Source organism: Apium graveolens, chromosome 8 (assembly GCF_009905375.1).
Source record: "Apium graveolens cultivar Ventura chromosome 8, ASM990537v1, whole genome shotgun sequence".
NCBI classification, from domain to species: Eukaryota; Viridiplantae; Streptophyta; class Magnoliopsida; order Apiales; family Apiaceae; genus Apium; species Apium graveolens.
The window spans coordinates 267,410,289-267,434,776 of record NC_133654.1 but is presented as its reverse complement, the minus strand read 5'-3'; the positions used below and the strand labels follow the sequence as shown (position 1 = coordinate 267,434,776).

Genomic DNA, 24,488 nt, shown 5'->3' with positions numbered 1-24,488 from the left:
TTAGATATCACTTTATATGTCTAGACTAGTATATATTAGATTGTATGCATTCAGTTTGATAACAAGGAATGAGAAGCAGCTTTATTTTCTTCTCCATACACAACAGCCATGTGCTAAACACTGCACTTTTAATCTAAAGCACAAGCCCATCACAATTTTTTTTCTATAGTTGGTATAAGAGCATAATGGTTATGTTCCTGTATGCCTAAATATCAACCCAAGCACACAAATAAAATCATGGAAACATCCAAAGCAAAAGAATGTTTTGTGGGCTTAAGCTATCCAATGTTAACGAGAAGAAATTATACGACATGGTCCCTAAAGATGAAAGTGTTTATGAAGGCACAAGGAGTTTGGTGTGCAATCGAACAGAAGGATCCTAAAGGGGCCGTGGATGAGAAAACGGTGCAAGTGGCACTTGCATCAATATATCAAGGTGTGCCCGAAGATGTGTTGTTGTCCATTGCTGAAAAAGAAACAGCTAAGGAAGCATGAGAAGCGATCAAGATGATGTGTATGGGTATGGAAAGAGTAAAAGAAGCAAAAGTATAGACGTTAAAAGGTGAGTTATGTCCTTAATCATGAAGGAAACGGATAAAATCGAATATTTTTGTATGAAGTTGAGTGGGATTGTGACTAATATCCGGGTCCTTGGTGAAACAATGGAAGAATCGAGTGTTATGAGAAAAATTTTACGTGCAGTTCCGGATAAGTTTCTTCAAATAGCTTCAAACATGGAGCAATTTGGAGACGTTAAGGGGATGATAGTTGAAGAGGTAGTTGGTCATCTCAAAGCTCACGAGGAAAGGATGAAGGGAAGGTCTGAGAGCGTAGATGGACAACTTTTTCTGACATCTCGGAACCAAAGACCTAGAGGTGGTTCTTTCTGTGACAAGAGTAGGATAAAGTGTTACAACTGTAATACTATGCGACACTAGGCTGCAGAATGTGATAAACCGCGACGGGAAAGAGAGAAGAGACACGAAGTGAACCTCACAAAGATCGAGGATGATGAGCCAGCATTATTATAGACAGAAGAATGATGCCAGACGGGCAAAATAAAGGGTGCTAGACCGGCAAAATAGAAGTGCCAGATGGGAAGGATTTTTTTAAAGCCAAAAGGGCTAAATTTAAGTGCCATATGGACAAAGAAGTTAAAAGCCAAAGGTGTTAGGATGAATGCCAGACGGGCTAATCCAAATGAGTTGATGATAAAATTTAATATTAAGGGGGTGATTGTTGGAATAATCTTAAATTTAGTTATTAATTTGTGTTTTATTAGTTTTGAATAAATTGTATGGGCCTTAGTGAACGTTGTGTTGGTTAGCACAACAGTAACTGTAGACCAGGTCATAGTTCAGTTTCAGCATTATCAGGGACGTTGAAGTAGTGGAGTCATGCTAGGAAGTTTAGTTGCTATTTTTTAGATATCACGTTATATGTCTAGACTAGTATATATTAGATTATCTGCATTCAGTTTGATAAAAAGGAATGAGAAGTAGCTTTATTTTCTTCTCCATACGCACCCATATGCTAAACACTCCACTTTGAATCTAAAGCACAAGCCCATCAGAATTTTTATTCTACAAGGCTGATGATTCTTAAGGATGTTAGTTACTTGGTACAACTTGGAAGTGGGGTTGTTGCAGCTCCTGCATACTTGGAGAACAACATGCCTATGATTCCATCCTCTGAATTACCCATTAGTGATTGCACCAACTATTTCTAAATCATTTTATGTTAAATACTATGCAATCTTATACCTCTAAAAATTTAATTTGATTAAATGTTGTTATGGTAATATTAATTTGTGCATGACAATTAATTTTTGAATTATTGTGAGAGTTTTTTAGAGTTGAATCTATTATAGTAGTACTTCTATTATTGTTAGTTAGGGTTGTAGTAGTACATATATTATTGTTAGTTGAGGTGAGTAGGCAATTTATATATAATTTCACTAAATAAAATTTAAAACTCTCCAGAAAATGTCATTTTCAAGTTAAGTTTTTTATACAATGCTTACCACTTAATTTATAGAAAATCATTTTATTTACAATATAAAATAAATTATAGTATTGTTTGTTTACCTATTCTTGTAAATCAATACCCAATTAGTTTATATGATTCTTAAGGATGTTGGTTACTTGGTACAACTTGGAAGTATTCTATCGTCTGAATTAATGATACCATGCCAATGATTCCATCCTTTGAATTCCCCATTAGTGATTGCACCAACTATTACTATTTCTAAATTATTTTATGCTAAATACTATGTAAAAAACATGCTTCATGTGCCGTGGTCTATAGTAGACATACTATATCTTAAACACTGCTTCTTACATTGATTTGCATGTTTCTTTGTTGACTTATTTTTATGTAAATTTTATCAAGTTTAAATGAGTATTTAAAGTGTTGTTAGGACTTGGTTTTAGTGGAACAAGTCTTGAATTTTGGTCTAACTAATTCTATTGAAAACATGAATTGTTAGTTTGTTGATGGATTATCTAGGTAGAAGAAGATAAATCCAATTAGAAGTTATTTTGCTTGCTTAAATAGAATAATAACTCTTGACTTACAAAGTGAGAAATATTATAGGTTCTATTAGCAAACAAAAATAAAATTTTGGTAGAATAGAAAGCCAATAAGCCATAGTGGGAACATAATAATTATAATTTAATTGACTAATTTATTTCAACTAAAAAAGATAAATGTTCATTTCAACTTAAAAGATAAATATTTAATAATTTAAATAAAGATAAATTAAATAGTGTTAAGTGTGGCTTAAATAATTTACATATTTAGAATTTGGATCAAATCAATTTTTCTAAAAAAATAATGAATTTAGAATTTATACAAAATTTTAAGGCCCAATAATGGCGCAAATTACAGCAGGTCCGAATTAGATATATGTAAAAAACTTAATTTTATTACTTTTCGTTTCATCGAAAAATGATGTACATTTGTTAATTTTTCTTTAAATATATTAAAGATGTGTAGAATTTTTTCCGATTTAGAATTTTATCCCAAAATACTTTAGTGTAAAAAATTGGATGAAAAATAAAACTATCAAAAAAATTATTTCGATATTTTTAAAATTCTGAATTTGAGTTAATCCAAGTTTTTTCTCTTAAGGAGAGAAGCAAAATTTTGTAATAAAATATATGTTCAGGCAGCTTCGGGCCTTTTTAAATATGACTTTCTTAAGATCGAATCAGACGAGTTTTTCAAATTTTTTATGGCTTATATTTAATACTAAATATAATGTATTTTTATATATCATTAATCAATATTAAGTACCTTATTTACAAATATTGATTCAATAATAATTAATCGATTTAGTTGTTATATAATTGGACTTTAAATTGAATCCTCGATAATTTTTCATTGTTTTTATCGAATTGTTTAAATTTATATTTTTTGTAAAATACTAGGTGTTGTTGGGAGGCGATAAAGATAAAATAATTTTTTTTCATATTCAGTATATAAAATATTTTCTTATTCATTTGTTAATATTGTGTATTTTTTTAGAAAAGACATATCAGTATTCATTAATCTTGATATTTACATATTTTATATAAGTTACTTTATAATTCAGGATTAAATATTTAATTTGTTCAATTTATTTTGCAAACATAAATATGTTTATGATGATTATTTAAGTTTTTTTTTACAATATTGGATTTTCCTTGTAAATTTGAGTAAGTAGATTTGAGAATAATCTTAATTTATTTTGTAACTTTTACCTAAAATTAAGAAAAGTCCGTTATAATAGAAAAAAGTTAAATCATATATAAAATAAAATTTACTTTGTTAGAAATACACAATATTATGCAATTTTTTGTGAGCATAGTTTGTACTCTTGTAATGTATCATCCCAATTGTTCTTCTGGTCAGAACTTGCTTCAATTCTTCTACTTGCTCATCAAGGCTTGCTTTTTCTCAGCATTTGGCTTTCTCAATGAGTAGCAAAGTGTCCCACTTCATCACAATTATAGCACTTGATCTTTGACTTGTAATTTTCCCATACCTTGACTCCTTGCAATCATTCTTTCTTTCATTCCTCTTATCAGGGTAAAGTTCGAGGAACTAGAGCATTTCTTTCAAAAACATTTTTTTTTGAAGTCTGTATAGCCCATATTTCTAAACTTTTTAACTAAAAGAGCATTAATTTATAGGATATCTTCATCATTACCATGATCAATTTCAGCTCCTGAATAATTTTGTAAGTCATCATGAGTATTTGAGACTCAGTGTCAGACAATACAATCATGGCCTTTCATTTTGAAATGGCTATTTCTTGCAAATTTCTGTCTTGTTTTTCCTCTACCGTGAGAGAAACATGTCTTGTCCCATTTCGTCTTACTTTTCGACTCCATCTCTAGTTCATTAGTTTTCAGAATTCCATATATCTCCACTAGAGATGTGTCTTCAAGATCATAGTTATCCCTTATTGATATAACTTTCAAGTCACACTTTGGAGGAAGTGCAGGAAGAACTTTCAAGTTTGAATGTGCTGGATCATACTCTATATCAACAAGTGACAAATCATTCAATAATTAGTGAAACCTATCATAGATTTCAAACAAAGACTCATTAACTTTTGAGTCAAAGTGCTCATACTGGTGATTTAGTATTGTCCTTCGAATCTTCTTGATAGGCGTTGTGCCTTACAGTTAACGTCTCAAATTTCCTTGGTTGTTTTGCATCCAATAAACCTAGGGGATATCACACTGTCTAGATTGTTATGCAAAAATATCAGACTTTTGCATTTTTTTCTTGACCACGAATTTCTTGGGCTAATGAGGTCCATCATAAATCCCTTCCAGTAACCTGCAGACATATAGTCATCTAGACTTTACAGAAATGATATTCATTAATTTTCAAGATTGGAAATTTGAAGGTTTGATACCTGCTCATATTGTTGTTGATTTGGTTTATGGAAAATGGTGACAGCACATTTTGTTGAGTTTCATTATCTGTCATTAATGATTATTTTCTGGATCTTAAAGTGATTTTATATAAACACCAAGTTTTGATATCAATTTTTAGGCCTTTAATTACCTATAGAGGGGGTCAATATAATTATAGAAATCAAATCCAATTATGTACTCAATAATGAACAATAGTTTTTATATTATTGAATAAAAACTTATTACAAAATTCTCTAGCTCAACATGAGCAAATATCTTGAGAGCTTTTAGGTTATGTGTATGATAAAATAAATGCAAAAGTGTTAACCTACTATTGTTAACCTAATTTCTGCTTATATATTGCACACTTACACAATCAATATAAAGATAAAATCAATAAGGAATCCTAATACATTTTCTATAATATAAAAAATACTAATATGAACAATGTTGATGAGAAGTATTCATCAATAAATACTGATGAGGTCATTTTTGTTAAACTCTCACATGAAATACTAATGCAACAAATGTGATAGTTATATACTAATATCACCAACTTTTGACACCAAATTTTTTGAAGGTTTATAAGCCATTTTTTAATTTTCAGGAAATGAGAACTCAATTCCCACCGACATCCGTAGGTTCCCCTTTTGGACAAAAATTGAGGTATGTTCTAGGATTTGACAAACTTTGAATTTAAATTTTGATCTCCTTTTTAATAGTTTTTCTCGGAATTTGGTGATCTTATTATTTTTTTATATTTTCTTAAAATATTTGCAAGAAAAGAAATGTTTATTCAAATAACTAATTTGGATTAAAATTACTCAAAGAACTATAAAAAATGGGGAGTACAAAATATAAGTAATGTGAATGATATTTAAATAATATTAATATATTTTTTTAAGCCTTAATTATTTGTCGAAAATATATTTTCATTATAAAATTTTCTCAAATGAAGTTAGAAACTTATAATTTTCTGCTTAAATGATTGCTTTGCATGATTATTAAAATATTTTTTTAAAAAAAATATATTTTCTAACACTAATATAACCGTAGATTCAAATCATAACTAAAAAATTACAAAGTTGGTATGAAATTTAACTAGTCATTTTCTACTATTTGTTATATAGAAAAAAATGCTTATTGGGCCATAATAGTCATTTCATACCAAAGTCAATATAAATGATGAATTACATAAAATCTTAGGCCAAAATTACTAGAATATACATCATCCCATAATACATGTTTTTTGAACTTTGTTCATGTAAAATTAATAATTTTTCATATCTTTTTAAAATAATTATTTTTTTGAATTAAAGTTTAATATTAATAATTTTAATCAAAGAAGGAAATTCTAGAAGTAATTTTTGTACCTATCCTCTTTATTCATCTTAAAAAAATAATGAAATTATATTTTGGTACCTATTTGACAAAATAATGTTCTCTTTGCATTTCGTACCCACCTTGTGAAAAGACCCAAAATTTGTTGGAAAACTTGTCTATTGAAAATTTTGAGTTACAAAACAAGTTTATAAATATAAGCATTGTTTTAAATAATAAATTTTCATTAAAATTGAAAATATTAAAAATATTAATTATAATTATGTTAAAGTACATATGGTCAAGTTAAATAACTTATATACTTAGACACTATCAGCTGCATTTCTCATTCAATTTCTTCCCAATTTAGATTTTTCTCGTGAATGAATATGGTATATGTAGTGTTACCCACAATATATTGTCATTTTACATATTCAAATCAAATTGACTAAGAATAAAATAAAAATCAACAATCATGTTATCATTCATTTTAATTCCTATGTTTAAATAAACATAGAAATTTATAAATATTTTTAAAAATTGTAAATTTGTTTGTCAAAAATTTGGTATGCTATCGTATACCTCTAGAAATTTAATTTGATTAAATACTGTCATGGTAATATTAATTTTTACATGACCAATAATAAATGAATTATTGTGAGAGGTTTTTAAGACTTGAATGTATGATAGTAGTACTTTATTATTCTTAGTTAGGGTTGTAGTAGTACATATATTATTGTTAGTTGAGGTCAGTAGGGAATTTATATATAATTTCATTAAATAAAATTTAAAATTTTCGAGAAAAATATCATTTTTAGTTAAGTTTTTTATACAATGCTTACCACTTAATTTATAAAATCTCATTTTATTTACAATACAAAATAAATTAGAGTAATGCTTGTTTACTTATGGTTGTAAATCAACACCCAATTAGTTTGTATAGTACAAAGAGCAGACTTTGTTAAATTATATTTTTATAAAAAGAAAAAATTTGAATTTGTAACAAGAAATTGATACTAAGATAAAAAATAATCTAAACTAAATTGGGGTAAAACCCTAATATCAGCATAAGCCCACCGCCTTACAAACAAAATGAATTTGTACATGACCATGAAATAGGCCATGAAATAGTGTTTTAAAGTTATTTGTTTTTTCTATGAAAGAGTGTTTTGGTTAAACACATCTCCAAATGAATTGGTGGACGACTAATCAAATGAATTGGTGGAGGACTAAGTTGATAAGGTTTACAGGTTATCATGAATTGATGTTGTTTAACGAAGTAATGTATTAATTTTCTATTTCCCTATTTCTTCATTTTCTTTTCATATGTGTTATTTGCATAAACTTTTGGTACAAATCAAACACTAAAATAGGTATCCCATTTTCCTTGTATATATGTATGTAGATTTACATGGAATGTCACTTGTATTTGTTTTTACATGACCTCTATATAATACCCCATATTTTATTTGGTACATTGTTGCTGCAATAACTTAGTAAATATTTATTAATTGATTTTAGAATTTAAAATTATGGATAATATTTTATGTCGATAATAGGGTGTTAAAAATTTAATTTTGTAAGCTATCTTTTAGTTGTTTAAAATTTGAATATGAGTCAAACCCGGTGATAGTTAATAGTTTGTTGAGCTACTTATTATATAAATAGAGTCACCCTGTTAGTGTTTTCACACAAAAACTCATCTTAGAGCAACATATAACAAAATGGAAAATGAGTAGTATTATATAACTTATGAGTGAGATAGAAGAGTTGGTGCATAAGAAAGGAAGCTTTGGATCTACATGTGCAAGAAGGTCAGAGAAGAGCTAACTGGAGTGTCACTGTTAAAATATTGGGTTATTAAAGATTAAGAGAAGGAGAAATAGATTTTTGGGTTATTAAAGATCAAAAGGAGGAGAAAGATAGCTAGGTGGGCCAAAACTTTCAGAGAAGTGTACATCTTGAGGAGGTTTATTTAAAATTTAATTATGTAATTTAAGATGATTACTATTTATATTATATACTAATATTAATCATTTTATTTTCAGGTTTATAATTATTTGTACACATTTTTTTACATATTAAATCAGGCTCTAAATTCACGTAAGTTTTATCAAATTATTATATTATTTGTTTATGTGTTTATATATTGTGTTAGGTTATTGTTTAATGCATGTTTAATTGATTTAATTCATTAATTGTTATTTGTACTGGCTACAAGATGTTTAATTAGTAGTATTTTAATTAGTCATGTTCCTCTTGTTTTTGTTTTTAATTTTTATGTCATTAAGTTGGTTTAAGAAATTATATGATTCTCAGGTTGTTTTTTACATTTTATTAAGTGGATGATATGGTACATTTTAATATTGTTAGTGTCTGGCTAGTTTTGTTAATTATTATTTATAAGTTATGTGTGTGAGTTGTTCACAATATTATCATGTTATATTATGCTAGTTTGTTAATATGTAAAAATATTTGTAAAATAAAATCTATTTTTACAAGATTTAGTTTATTGAGATTTATTAAAATTGACAAAATATGTATTTGTAGGACTAATGATATGCATAGTATTTTATTTTACAGGAGATATGTAGTCAAAATATTTTATTAATTAAGTTAAGTAATTAACAGTTGGTTGTTTGTTTATCTAAAATTATAAATTGTTTACATTTGTTAATCTAATTATATTTTCCTCATAACCTATTTGTTACTTTTTTTTTACCAATATGTTATTAATTAATAAATGTGTGAGAGGTGGATTTGATAAATATTGTCGGTATGTGTTGATAGACAGAGAGCATGCTATATTTATTTTTATCATTTTCTTACATTGTTGTTACAATTTAATGTGTTAAATTGATGTATAATTTAAGTTTGTCTACTTTTATAAAGTCATATATTTAAAGTTTTCTACACTACTTTTATAAATTAATAAAATATCTTTTATATTTTGTGAACCAGCTTATATATTATTCAGATTATTTGTTAGTTATATGTTTATACTACTCTAGCATGAGATGGTGATAATCTGTATTAGTTGTGGTAGCTGTATAAAATAGAGTAAAGTTCTATGGAGTCCACCTTTAATTGGAGTCCTCGGAGTCCATATATGTTCTGCAAGTAAAATATAGCTTAAAATATTGCAAAACATATTATTTTTCGACAAACATCACTATTCTATCAAAAATCTTGTAGATTGCATACATTTTACAAGCAGAACATTGCAAAAATATATATTCTACAAAACATGTTTAGTTTGCAGAACATAAATGTTCATGTTGCAGAACATATTGCAGAACATACATATTGTACGGTAAATATATGAGATTTGCATGATTTTGTTGAAGTTATGCTATTTGTGTAACATGTTTTGCAAAATAACACGTTTTACAATATATTTTATTTGCAGAACGTAGATGGACTCCGAGGACTCCGATAAAAAGGTGGACTCCATAGAACTCACCCCGTATAAAATATTATAATTTTGTTAGCTTACTTTTTAGTGGGTTTTAGAGTTTGGCATTTATAAATTATATTTGTGTTGATATTATAGATTGGTTTGGAGGTTGATTTGGAGCTAAGTAGTGATTTAATAATTTAGACTCATTCCAGGTACGAGTATCTTTCATTATCTCTTCATTTAAAATATATTTTCTTCCCCTGTACTTATTGTCCCATCATATTTATCTTATCAAATTTTATTTTGTTAAGTGTATATGTACACTTGTTAATTTTTGCTCAGCCATCTTTGATCCATGTTGTTGCTTAACCACTTTTGATCTATGTTGCCTATCAGTATACTTGATTTGTCACATGCAACTTTTATTTTCAATATTATTGGAAACACTTTGTAACCATTTGTTATGGGCTCTTAAACTTATCTGTGTGGGTAAATCACAGACGAGGCACATGGAGTTTTTGCAGTCTTTGGTGCTCTCGGCACTAACTCGTATCAGTGCTGTGAGTATACGAGCATGTCTCTGGGGTATGAGGCATGATTAAGATCATGATCATTTTGTTTATTTGGGAAATGTTTTATACATTTCATTTTATCCTTCTTGTGGATAACCGGAGAAGGAACTGTTTGCACTGTGCTTTGCTTAGTGTTTACTAGGGAGCAGAGGTTTTATAAGATGCCCTTATTAGTACCCACCTTACTTGTTCTCAGCCATTTCTTTGATTTTGTTTGGATTAGTTGGTTCCTTGCTTCTAAATAATTACTGTCATATTACTCATCTTCTTGGCTAATTATTAAAATCAAATATATTCTTTTGCTTTACCTTTTAATGATATATTCGTACCGGGCATTTGGCTCACTGGTATTTATTTCTTTCCACAGGTAGTCGGGGGTAAAGCGGGGGTATGATGAGTGCTACCCAGATTTTAGCTTGTTATCTAGTTGAAAATAAAGTCAAGGACATGTTTTCTTCCATATTATTTTGGATCTTGTTAGAGAACTTTATTTTGAAGATTTTGAACTTTTATTAGTTTAATAAATTATGTTTAGCTTGTTTTGCTTTCATTAATAAATAAGACTTAGCTTGTGTAGCATCTACTTGTGTAAGTGGGGTGTTACAACGTTGGTATCAGAGCTTAGGTCATAGTTTCTGTAGATTATCCTTTAGGATTTGACCTGTGAGTTTTGGGTTGACTCCATACGGGTAGATTTAAGATTTTGGATATAATTTTTTGATATATGTGTTTGTGCACTCATAAAATTTTGTGCAGGATGGCAAGAGGTAGCAGTAGTCGAAATACTGGGGGGAATGATAATCAGCAGATTGTTATGGATAAGAGTACTTTTATGGAGATGTTGCGGGAAGTTCAACGTGGACAGAATCCTACTGCTAACGGGCAAGATCGAGATGGTCAAACTATGTTTGATCGTTTTATGAAGCAAAGACCCAATTGTTTTAAGGAGGCCAAGACTCCCATGGATGCTGAAGCTTGGATAGATCACATGGAGAAAATTTTCAAGGTCTTGGAGTGTTCAGAGGTGGAAAAGGCTCGATTTGCTACTTATCGTCTTGAGGGGGATGCTAATACTTGGTGGAAGTCTGTGGTAGCGTCGCATGCACCTGGCTATAAAAATACTCTTACTTGGCAGGTATTCAAAACTCAGTTTGACCAGAGGTATTTTCCAGCCAGCATACGTGAGGAATATATAAGGGAGTATCAGAGTATTACTCAGAGAGATGATGAGTCGGTGGCAGACTTTCAAGTCAGATTTCAGAGGTTTGCTGGTTATGCAAGATCTGTGGCTGGGTCAGAAGCGGATAAAATCATGAAGTTTAAGTGGGCATTAAAGAATTCCATCCGCAACCTTATCATCTCTAACCGCTATACATCTATGGACACCTTGGTTGACAGTGCCAGAGATCAAGAGCTTCATCAGGATGACTTTCTCAAGAAACGAGACATGCAAAATCAGAAAAGAAAAAGAGAAGATGACTTTTCCGAGCGTCGACATGGATTTCAGAAAAATGATGGTTCTTCAGGTGGATTCAAACCAAATGATCAGAGGTATAATACTCGGAATTTTCAGCAAAAGAATGGAAATCAAGGAAATGAGCAAAAGAGGTCTTTCAACCAAACTGGAAATAAGGAAGCATCTAAGTGTGAGCATTGTGGAAAGATGCATGGAGGAAGCACTTGCTATAGGGCTACTAGAGCATGCTTCAATTGTGGAAAGAAGGGTCACACTATTCGAGACTATCAGATGCCACCAAAGAAGCCTTGGGATCGTAAGGATCAGGGAGAGAAAAACAACCAGAAGACTTCCGGTCGTGTGTTTTCCATCACTGCAAAAGATGCTGCAAGTACTCCAGGTACCATTTCAGGATCACTTTCTGTCGGTAATGGAAATGTTGTAGTCTTATTTGATACTGGAGCTACACATTCATTTGTCTCTACATCTTATGCTAAACAATTAGACATTGCATCCACTGCACTTATATCGGATTTTTCTGTTGGCACTCCTATGGGTGTAACTATACTTGTAAATTCTCAGTATCTTGATTGTGTAGTTAGAGTAGACGATAGAGAACTACTTGTAGATCTCTTACCTATTCAGATGAGGGACTTTGATATCATACTGGGGATGGATTGGCTGGAGCGACACAAAGCTACAATTGATTGTCCAGGAAAAAGAATAATTTTTGGCGACTCCAATTCGCCCGAGTTCGTGTTTCAGGGTTCTAAGCCTAGTGGTTGTGGAAAATTCATTTCGGCCATCAAGGCTAAGAAGATGATTGCTCATGGATGTGAAGGATTTTTGGCTCATGTGATTGACACGTCCAAAGTACAGCCAGACTTAGAAGATGTTCTTGTTGTTCATGAGTTTTCAGATGTATTTCCCGACGATTTGGAGGGTCTTCCTCCAGAAAGAGAGGTGGAATTTTCTATCGATTTGTTACCAGATGCACAACCTATTTCTAAGGCACCTTATAGAATGGCTCCGTTAGAGCTACAAGAGCTGAAAGAACAGCTGGAGGAGTTACTTGATAAGGGTTTTATTAGACCCAGTGTTTCACCTTGGGGAGCACCAGTTCTATTTGTGAAGAAGAAGGATGGTTCGATAAGACTCTGTATTGATTATCGAGAGTTGAACCGAATCACAGTAAAGAATAGATATCCATTACCGAGGATCGATGACTTATTTGATCAGCATCAAGGAGCAAAATACTTTTCGAAGATTGATCTACGGTCAGGTTACCATCAACTAAGAGTGAAGGCAAGTGATATTCCAAAGACAGCTACGAGTTTCTTGTTATGTCTTTTGGATTGACAAATGCACCTGCAGTTTTCATGGACCTAATGAACAGGGTATTCAAGGATTTTCTGGACAAGTTTGTGATTGTGTTTATTGATGATATATTGGTGTATTCAAAGTCAAGGGAGGAACATGAAGAGCATCTTCAAATTGTGTTGGAAATACTACGGAATAACAAATTGTATGCAAAATATAAGAAGTGTGAATTTTGGCTTGATCAAGTTGCATTTTTGGGACATATTGTATCAGCAGATGGAATCAGGGTGGATCCGGCCAAGGTTGAGGCTATTACCAATTGGCCAAGACCTAGCACTGCGAAGGAAGTGAGGAGTTTCTTGGGACTCGCGGGCTAATATCACAGATTTATAGAAGGCTTTTCGACAATTGTGATGCCATTGACACAGTTGACTCAAAAAAGCAACAAGTTCATATGGACCGATGAGTGTGAGACTAGTTTTCAAGAATTGAAGAAGAGACTTGTGACATCACCAATATTGACACTACCATCAGGATTGGGAGGCTATGTGATTTATAGCGATGCTTCGAAGAAGGGACTTGGCTGTGTATTGATGCAATATGGAAAGGTGATTGCCTACGCTTCAAGACAATTAAAGCCTCATGAGGTGAATTATCCGACACATGACTTAGAGCTTGCAGCCGTCATTTTTACATTGAAGATATGGAGACACTATTTGTATGGTGATAAGTGTGAGATCTTTACTGACCACAAGAGTTTGAAGTACATATTCACGCAGAAGAAGCTTAATATGAGGCAAAGATGATGGATTGAATTATTGAAAGACTATGATGTGAGCATTCAATATCATCCCGGCAAGGCTAATAAGGTTGCAGATGTTTTAAGCAGGAAAGATTTTAGAAATTTGGCCGCTTTGGTGACGCAACAACAACCTCTTCAACGTGAGATTGAGAAATTTGATTTGGAGTTTTATCATCAGAATACAGTTGGTATGGTAGCAAGTTTGCATGTCGAGCCTAGTCTTATCACTAGGATTAAGGCAGCTCAGGATGGAGATGGAGAATTATGGTCTTTTGTCCAGAATATTGATCCTGAAAAGCAACCAGGATTTCATTTTGATGATCATAGCATTCTATGGATATATAATCATCTATGTGTGCCTGCTAACAAGGAACTCATGGAGGAATTGATGGAAGAGGCCCATAGATCACCATTTTCTATTCATCTAGGTGAGACAAAGATGTATCGAGATTTAAAGGAACACTTTTGGTGGAGCGGCATGAAACGAGATATTGCCGATTTTGTTTCGAAGTGTTTGACTTGTCAACATGTGAAGATTGAGCACCAGAGGCCAAGTGGCTTATTACAACCATTGGAGTTACCTACTTGGAAGTGGGAGAATATTTGCATTGATTTTATCATAGGACTGCCTAAGACTTTTAAGAAACATGATGCGATATGGGTGATTGTAGACAGACTCACTAAATCTGCTCACTTTTTGGCAATCCATGAGAATATGAACTTGGAGAGCTTAGTGCTATTATACAGGAATGAGATTGTTAGACTACACGGGATTCCAGTTTCAATCGTGTCCGACAGAGATCCCAGATTCACTTCAAGATTTTGGAATGGATTTCAAAAGGCATGGGGCACCAAGTTGAACTATAGCACAGCTTTTCATCCACAGTTGGATGGGCAGTCAAAGAGGACAATTCAGACCTTGGAGGACATGTTGCGAGCATGTGCATTAGAGTGGTATGGAAATTAGGATGACTATTTGCCTTTGGTTGAATTTGCTTATAATAACAGTTGGCAGAGCAACATTGGTATGGCTCCTTTTGAGGCACTATATGGGCGCAAGTGTAGAACACCTATTTGTTGGAATGAAGTAGGAGAGAAGCTTTTAGAAGGTCCCGATCTAGTCCAAGTCACTACAGATAAGGTAGCAGTTGCTCGAGAAAGACTTGAACAAGCTCGATCTAGGCAGAAGAGTTATGCTGATAAGGGTAGGCGAGAATATGAATTTAAAGTAGGACACAAGGTCTTTTTAAGGTATCTCCTCAGAGAGGCATTCAGCGATTTGGTCAGAAGGGTAAGCTAAGTCCGAGGTATATAGGACCTTTTGAGATTCTTGAGAGGGTTGGAGCTGTGGCATATAGAGTTGCTTTACCGCCACAATTATCACGGGTGCACAATGTGTTTCATGCATCGGTTATGAGGAAGTATGTATATCATCCTAATCATGTTGTTCAGTATCCCTTAGATGCATTTCGTGAAGATTTGTCTTGTGAAGAAGAAGCTGAAGCTATATTGTCGAGGGAGGAGAGAGTGTTGCGCAAGAACACGATCCCTTTTGTTAAAGTTTTATGGAAAAATCATGATGTTCGGGAAGCTACTTGGGAAACCGAGGATTCAGTTCGCGCAAGATATCCGTGCCTCTTCGAATCAGGTACTTCACGAGAATTTCGAGGACGAAACTATTTTAAGGAGGGAAGAATATAATACCCCATATTTTATTTGGTACATTGTTGGTGCAATAACTTAGTAAATATTTATTAATTGATTTTAGAATTCAAAATTATGGATAATGTTTTATGTAGATAATAGGCTGTTAAAAATTTGAATTTTGTAAGCTATCTTTTGGTTGTTTAAAATTTGAATATGAGTCAAACCGGGTGATAGTTAATAGTTTGTTGAGCTACTTATTATATAAACAGAGTCACCCTGTTAGTGTTTTCACACAAAAACTCATCTTAGAGCCACAGATAACAAAATGGAAAATGAGTAGTATTATATAACTTATGAGTGAGATAGAAGAGTTGGTGCATAAGAAAGGAAGCTTTAGATCTACATGTGCAAGAACGTCAGAGTAGAGCTAACTGGAGTGTCACTGTTAAAATATTGGGTTATTAAAGATTAAGAGAAGGAGAAATAGATTTTTGGGTTATTAAAGATCAAAAGGAGGAGAAAGATAGCTAGGTCGGCCAAAACTTTCAGAGAAGTGTACATCTTGAGGAGGTTTATTTAAAATTTAATTATGTAATTTAAGATGATTACTATTTATATTGTATAATAATATTAATCATTTTATTTTCGGGTTTATAATTATTTGTACACATTTTTTTACATATTAAATCAGGCTCTAAATGCAGGTAAGTTTTATCAAATTATTATATTATTTGTTTATGTGTTTATATATTATGTTAGGTTATTGTTTAATGCATGTTTAATTGATTTAATTGATTAATTGTTATTTGTACTGGCTACAAGATGTTTAATTAGTAGTATTTTAATTAGTCATGTTCGTGTTGTTTTTGTTTTTAATTTTTATGTCATTAAGTTGGTTTAAGAAATTATATGATTCTCAGGTTTTTTTTACATTTTATTAAGTGGATGATATGGTACATTTTAATATTGTTAGTGTCTGGCTAGTTTTGTTAATTATTATTTACTAGTTATGTGTGTGAGTTGTTCACAATATTATCATGTTATATTATGCTAGTTTGTTAATATGTAAAAATATTTGTAAAATAAAATCTATTTTTACAAGATTTAGTTTATTGAGATTTATTAAAATTGACAAAATATTTATTTGTAGGACTAATGATATGCATAGTATTTTATTTTACAGGAGATATGTAGTCAAAATATTTTATTAATTAAGTTAAGTAATTAACAGTTGGTTGTTTGTTTATCTAAAATTATAAATTTTTTACATTTGTTAATCTTATTATATTTTCCTCATAACCTATTTGTTACTTTTTTTTACCAATATGTTATTAATTAATAAATGTGTGAGAGGTGGATTTGATAAATATTGTCGGTATGTGTTGATAGACAGAGAGCATGCTATATTTATTTTTATCATTTTCTTAAATTGTTGTTACAATTTAATGTGTTAAATTAATGTATAATTTAAGTTTGTCTACTTTTATAAAGTCATATATTTAAAGTTTTCTACACTACTTTTATAAATTAATAAAATATCTTTTATATTTTGTGAACCAGCTTGTATATTATTCAGATTATTTGTTAGTTATATGTTTATACTACTCTAGCATGAGATGGTGATAATCTGTATTAGTTGTGGTAGCTGTATAAAATATTATAATTTTGTTAGCTTACTTTTTAGTGGGTTTTAGAGTTTGGCATTTATAAATTATATTTGTGTTCATATTATAGATTGGTTTGGAGGTTGATTTGGAGCTAAGTAGTGATTTAATAATTTAGACTCATTCCAGGTACAAGTATCTTTCATTATCTCTTCATTTAAAATATATTTTCTTCCCCTGTACTTATTGTCCCATCATATTTATCTTATCAAATTTTATTTTGTTAAGTGTATATGTACACTTGTTAATTTTTGCTCAGCCATCTTTGATCCATGTTGTTGCTTAACCACTTTTGATCTATGTTGCCTATTAGTATACTTGATTTGTCACATGCAACTTTTATTTTCAATATTATTGGAAACACTTTGTAACCATTTGTTATGGGCTCTTAAACTTATGTGTGTGGGTAAATCACAGACGAGGCACATGGAGTTTTTGCAGTCTTTGGTGCTCTCGGCACTAACTCGTATCAGTGCTGTGAGTATACGAGCATGTCTCTGGGGTATGAGGCATGATTAAGATCATGATCATTTTGTTTGTTTGGGAAATGTTTTATACATTTCATTTTATCCTTCTTGTGGATAACCGGAGAAGGAACTGTTTGCACTGTGCTTTGCTTAGTGGAGAGGTTTTATAAGATGCCCTTATTAGTACCCACCTTACTAGTTCTCAGCCATTTCTTTAATTTTGTTTGGATTAGTTGGTTCCTTGCTTCTAAATAATTACTGTCATATTACTCATCTTCTTGGCTAATTATTAAACTCAAATATATTCTTTTGCTTTATCTTTTAATGATATATTCGTACTGGGCATTTGGCTCACTCGTATTTATTTCTTTCCACAGGTAGTCGGGGATAAAGTGGGGGTATGATGAGTGCTGCCCAGATTTTAGCTTGTTATCTAGTTGAAAATAAAGTCAAGGACATGTTTTATTCCATATTATTTTGGATCTTGTTAGAGAACTTTATTTTGAAGATTTTGAACTTTTATTAGTTTAATAAATTATGTTTAGCTTGTTTTACTTTCATTAATAAATAAGACTTAGCTTGTGTAGCATCTACTTGTTTAAGTGGGGTGTTACACTCTATGTCAAGAATTATCCTTTCAAGATTATATGTCAAGGTTAGAAAAAAAGTCACTTACATTTGTATTAATTTTTTTTATTCCTAATAAATAATCAAATACATGATATATGAAAAAAATGAAAATTTATAGAAAAAAAGCCCATGAATTATTTATATTTTATGTTCATATTTGTTGAATTATACTATTAAATTTATTTTATGTTTATGTATGACCTTACTTTAGAGATATTTTCACAGGAATTATATTTTTCTTCCTACTTGCAACAAGTTCCAAAAACAATGAAGAAAATGCTCCAAGTGCCTTCCCTTTCTCTTCATCAATGTACCGTGTAAGGTTTCTTTGTTATTCTTTAACTTTTACCATGCCAATATATATTATTAATATAAATGTAGATAGTACAAGTGGAACTATGTGGGGTGTATTTTTTTTTCTAATGTATATATGACAAACAACTCTAAATTACTCTTTGTTGACCTAATAAAACACGAAGTTCACTTAGATTTGGAGTTTCCCATCTCACGAAACCCCATCACTTTTTAAATTCATTTCACAACACACATGGTTGAAAATGAGATTTCATACTTGATAGAGATATAGGCTTTGTTTGGGAAATTTTTTAGTGTTGGAAGAACTTATATTTTCAATACATGAATAGGTAGGGTCACCATTTTCAGCCTCACTAGAACCCGTCGCTTAGTAACTTCTATAGATTTGTAACTATTTGAAAAGTATAGAGTTATGATTTTTCTTTAATCCAGTAGTAATATTGTTGGCGGTGTCACTGGTGGTGGTAATTTTACTAGTCCAATTGGTGGCACTGGTAGTCGTAATCTTACGAGTGGAATTGGTGGTGAGATTGTTGATGGTAAAGTTCGTGCTAACTTAAGGAGTATCATTGGTTGTAACTTTAAAAATGGCAAAAGTGGTAGTATCATTGGTGGTATATTGGGTAGTTTTAATAGTGGGATTGGTGGCAGCATGACTAGCATCTTTAGTGGTTACATTGGTGGTACCGGAAATGATAATATTAGTAGTGGATTTGCTGGCATTGATGGTACCATTGGTCCTGGTGCTCTTATTAGTGTAATTGGTGGCATTGAAAGCGGTAATCTTTGCAGGAGAATTGGTGGTGGTATTATTGGTGTTGGTGTTGAAGTTCGTGCTAGCTTAAGCAGTTCCATTTATGGCAAGTTTAATTATAGTATTACAGGTGGTAGCATTGATGTTATATTGGTTAGTCTTAGTAGTGGCATTGGTGGTGGCATTGGTGGTAGCTTTTTGGTCGTATTGGTAGTTTAGTGGTGGTATTATTGGTGTTGGTGTTGAAGTTCGTGCTAGCTTAAGCAGTTTCATTTATGGCCAGTTTAATTATGGTATTACACGTGGTAGCATTGATATTATATTGGTTAGTCTTATTAGTTGCATTGGTGTTGGCATTAGTGGTAGCTTAGTGGTCGTATTAATGGTGGAATGGCTATTTGCTATAGTGGTAGCATTGGTGGTATATTGGTTAGTCTTTGTAGTGGAGATTTATGGTAGCATTGCTGGTAGCTTTAGTGGTAGCACTTGTTGTATATTAGGTAATATTATTAGTTGATTTAGCTTCGAAAATGGTAGTTGTGACACCCTCCAAACCCGAGTCAGAAGTTTGGGGTTCACAACACATATTATTTAAACCTGTATATGAAATATTATATGCAATTACCCTTATTTACGCAACCACAAATAACAACAGGTTAAAGTGTGAAAACCACCCACAACCTTGACTTTTATTATGTCATACCAAATCCCAACTAGTTTAACTTATAACTGAAAATGAAATCATTCATACAAACTTTCATAACTCAAACCAGCTCGATCCAACTCAACTTGGAATCCTAGATCGCATACTGGACTGGGGATCCTCGTTACCAACAATTTCCATTTTAACTATAGAATGACCTAAACAGATTCACAAGGGTGAGCTAACTAGCCCATCAAGTTATAATCTATAAAAATAACTGAATATAAACAATGATCAATTGAAATGAGCAATAGGAATCAAGTTCCTTGTTAAGCAATTATTAGAATTGGATATTCATTTTTAAGTTTAAAACCAAGGTTAGGCTGCTGATCAGTGACACACTAACCCCGATCAAGGCACCCAACTCTGCTCTCTATACTGGATTAAAGGCACACATTGGCCTAATATGACCACCAATCTGGTCTGACACAAATCTGTTCCATATTTATAAACCTACCCAATTATATAACAATTCAACATGATAAATATTATAATTCAATAAAACAGAATCATAATTAACATTGATAAAACATTTATTTCAGAGCATAAAGCAATTCATAAATATCACCAGAGTATATCAAGGTATGTATGAGGAATAACTTCCAACCTATAGGAGAATCAGGTATTAGATGAATAATGGTTATACAAGGTTTAGTTCACTATACCATTGAATTGATTTCGCAACCAGATTTTTAAAAACTATCTAAAAAATGTTGTTGTTGAAAGGTGATTTCATGTCTATTGCAAGGGATTTTAAAAACATTGCAACTGAATCAACAAAATTTCGAGATCGGTACAAATAGATGTTATTGCAATACATTATATAATCGTTACAGTAGATCAGAGATTTGGTCTCAAAAGTTAGGCGGTCTTGTTCAAAACTTGTGCTCGGGCTTGCTGAAATTGTTTTCCCGGCTGTCTATTAAATAAACAAAAATTACACAAACTGTCAAACAATCTCCACTACGGCGAAAGATTAAATCTTTGCTGAAATATTTCTCTCAAACACTGAATATTAAATCTTTGTAAAGACTAAAGCTCCAAGAAGATTAAATCTCGGAAAAGATTAAACCTTGAACGGAATGTATTTTTTCCCCAAATCATCTTTCCTAAAGTTCTTTCAATTCACTAAATTTAATTTAGGAGAAGATTAAATTTGGTCGATTATTGTTAATGATTGTTTAATTTACCTTCTTTCTTTTTTGTTTCTATGTTATTTTATGTTTGGGATCTTTTATCGATGTTACACTATGTGTTAATTAGGGTTTATTTATTAAATCATGTTTATTTGTCTATCCTGTTTTATTATCAGTTTTGAGTTGTATTGGGATTTGTTTGGAATGATAGTGGTAGGAAATTGTGAGGTATCACTTGTCGTTGTAAAAGTAGAATTTGTATTTTGGACTTTTTGTTTGCTCTGTGTTCTGATAGTTTGTTAATCTTTATAGAATGAAGTACTACAAAGAAGATATTCAATACTTTCAGATGTTTAATTATATATCGTATCGTTAAATAAAAAATTTGTGTCCAATCACCTAGGTCATATAAAGGTGTTTGTATAATTGTTTATTAAGAATCAATTAAGCAAGTGTTATTATAATTCACATCTTATAATTTTTTTTATCGGTTTCATTTTATAAAAAGATAAAAGAAAACTGTGAGAAGATGACCCGAGCTACGGGAAGTGATAACAAATGTTTTGAAAGAACATATACCACAAGTGTCGATAACAAGAATAGTTCAAGGACGGAGAGGCGATATGTTTTTAATATAAATAACGAAGAAAATGACATCCATAGTATTGGTGGAGGACATTGATCTGCAACTATGACCATGCTACCTACTACAGGGAAATGTATCAAGTTAGCAAAAGTTGAAAGGTTGCCATCTTTTATAACATGGATTCCCTAGGATAGGTAAAACATTTTGTGCTCTTTTTTTTACAACTCCTTTTCATTTGGTGATAAGGAATTAAATTAAATTGTAATATGAGATTCTCAGATTGTTATTTACAAAACCCGGTACCTGACTTTCTCTTTGCAGGGTGGTTTCTCCACAAACTTGGATCAAATCGACTCATCAAAAAAGCATCTTCTGCTCAAGGTAAAACATCAGAGTGTGGAGGAACATCTCGATTTGGTCGCTTTGGCTTTGGCTCATAGTTATAAACAAAAATACCAAAACCACGACAACACAAATAGGTATATTATAATTATGGGACATACATATATGATATTCCTTGTTATGGCTTCCACATCTACATGTCTTCCACTATGATTTGGTTGGATAGTACACACACATATGTTTTTTCCTATGGCTTTACATGGTTTTGTTTCTGCTCGGGTAAGTTGTTTAAATTTATGTCAAATTTTACCGTTTTTTTATATATTGTTATTGGATTAAGGTCGTGTCAAATTTTACCCTTTTTGTAATTTTTTTTTAAATTTTATCTCACAATCACTAGGTCACGTTACCTATTAGGGAGGAGGAAGTTAAGAATGTAGTCTTTTTCATGCATCAATACAAGTCACTAGATCCCCATGGGTCGAACCCGACATTTTTCAAACGTATTGAAATATTTTTAAAAGATATGTTGTCCTATTTTGTCAGATTTTCTTTGATATATGACATGGGCCAAGAGAACTAAATCGTAGGCTTGTATGTCTTATTCCTAAGGTTAAACAACTGAAACATATGGAAGATCTTCGACCTATCTATCTTTATAATGTACTGATGCGCATATTGTCGAAGGTGGTGGTGAATATGTTCAAACTATGTTTAATCTAGACAATGTCTAACAAACAGAGTGCTTTTAATGAAGGGAGGCTATTAGTTCATAATACAATGATTGCATTTGAAGTCACAAGGGAAAAAAGGGTGTGGCTGGGTTAAGAATTGATATTTTATGGCATTAGATAGGTTGGAATGGAGATTTTTTGATACAAGGATTAAAGTTCTCTTTTACAACTTAAACAACATCGGTACACTTTATTTTCTCCTTTTTACCATGTACCAAATTCAAGTATCCGCCACTAGCACTTAATTTGTTAATTATATGGATAAGAAAGATTTTAACATTGCATTGATTTGTTGAAAAATATGTGTAAGTAAAACTAAATTGAACACAACGTGTCTCTCTAATTAATAAGCACTCTTTAATTTTGATCAAATTTCTCCATTGCAAAGTACTACATTATAAAAAATTAGAGCCTCCATGTATTGAGAAATACATGTATACAACACTCTATAATCCACCAGCATACCACGAAAATTGTAATGTTTCTATCATCTCTACTATTTTCTTATTTATTTTAAATTTAGATTAATTTTAATTTCCATATTGTTAACCATGTTTATTCGATTTAAGGTTTAAGAAATCAAATACCATTACTCAACTATCATAACACACATTATCATTCTCTTATAGAGGAACTTAAATAAATTGGGGATATTTTTATAAAGCTTTTGGAGAAAACCTTACCATTTAGCGATATCATTATATATCATTAAGCGAAAACACTGATTTCTTATAGAGGAACTTAAATAAATTGGGGATATCTTGGAAAGTGTTTTTACATAAGTTGTATTACACAAAATGTGAACATATATTCTTGATTCTAGCAAACTAAAATAATTATTGAATTCACTTTATATGTTGAAATATATCTGACCCTCCTAACCCTCCTAACACAGAGTCTTATATATTATTTTTATATATTAATAAGAAGTCATGAGTTGCTTATGCAATGAGAGCGAAAAAGGTGAAACAAATTGAACACAAGATTTTGTACTCGTTTCATTCAACTTTTATCTAGTCTCAGAGAATCACTTGATCTAATTATCGAGGAAAGACTTGATAAGGTAATAGCAAGGCACACTCCCCTTGCAACAACAACAAGTAGAAACACTTGTATGCAGCTTAAGCTTTGTTATTAATTTTTGTTCTTATATGCAGCTTAAGCAAAATACTGAAAATACTTTTTGTTTGATTATGTATTCTTTGTGAGATGCATAGAAAGTAGAAACATGTTGAAACCTTTATTTGTAGATACAATGTAAATATTACACACCAGTTCAGTTTATAGATGATTTAAGAATTACAAGTGCAATGATTTTAATTGTAGTCAATTTTTATTTCATCATCTAATTGCTTACAGAATTTTAAGAATCGGATTACTCTGTGCACATCTTTGTTTTACATTTTTGGATATTGTGTGACTATATGTTCATATCACAGGTTTGTTGTGGAGGCCTGGGGGATGAAAAACTGCACTGGGAAAGATGAACGGTTAAGTCATATTAGTCATATTATTACTGCGGTTATGGTACCTGCATACATTGATAGTTTAGAGGTTATTAGAAGGGCATAGAATGATACAACTCGATCTTATGGCTTGGACTTAATAAAGTAGCATGAAAGGATTCGAGGATAGATCATGTGAGAAATCTAAATGAGGCATATTGTCATTTCTTATATACAATGTTACAGATTTTGTTGCATCCACATATTGACCAGAGACAAGATTAA

General features: G+C 31.4%; 1 protein-coding gene across 1 annotated transcript; it reads left to right on the top strand.

Annotated features, from left to right (window-relative positions):
• Positions 1 to 662: 662 nt before the first annotated feature.
• LOC141680980 (uncharacterized) lies at positions 663 to 24,330 on the top strand. Its single transcript, XM_074487049.1, has 10 exons — positions 663 to 897; positions 10,131 to 10,215; positions 10,959 to 12,935; positions 13,055 to 13,325; positions 13,407 to 13,710; positions 13,804 to 14,734; positions 14,789 to 14,921; positions 15,044 to 15,428; positions 17,509 to 17,593; positions 24,198 to 24,330. Exons 1-10 carry the CDS (start codon positions 663 to 665, stop codon positions 24,328 to 24,330), a joined length of 4,539 nt encoding a protein of 1,512 aa, XP_074343150.1.
• Positions 24,331 to 24,488: the final 158 nt, after the last annotated feature.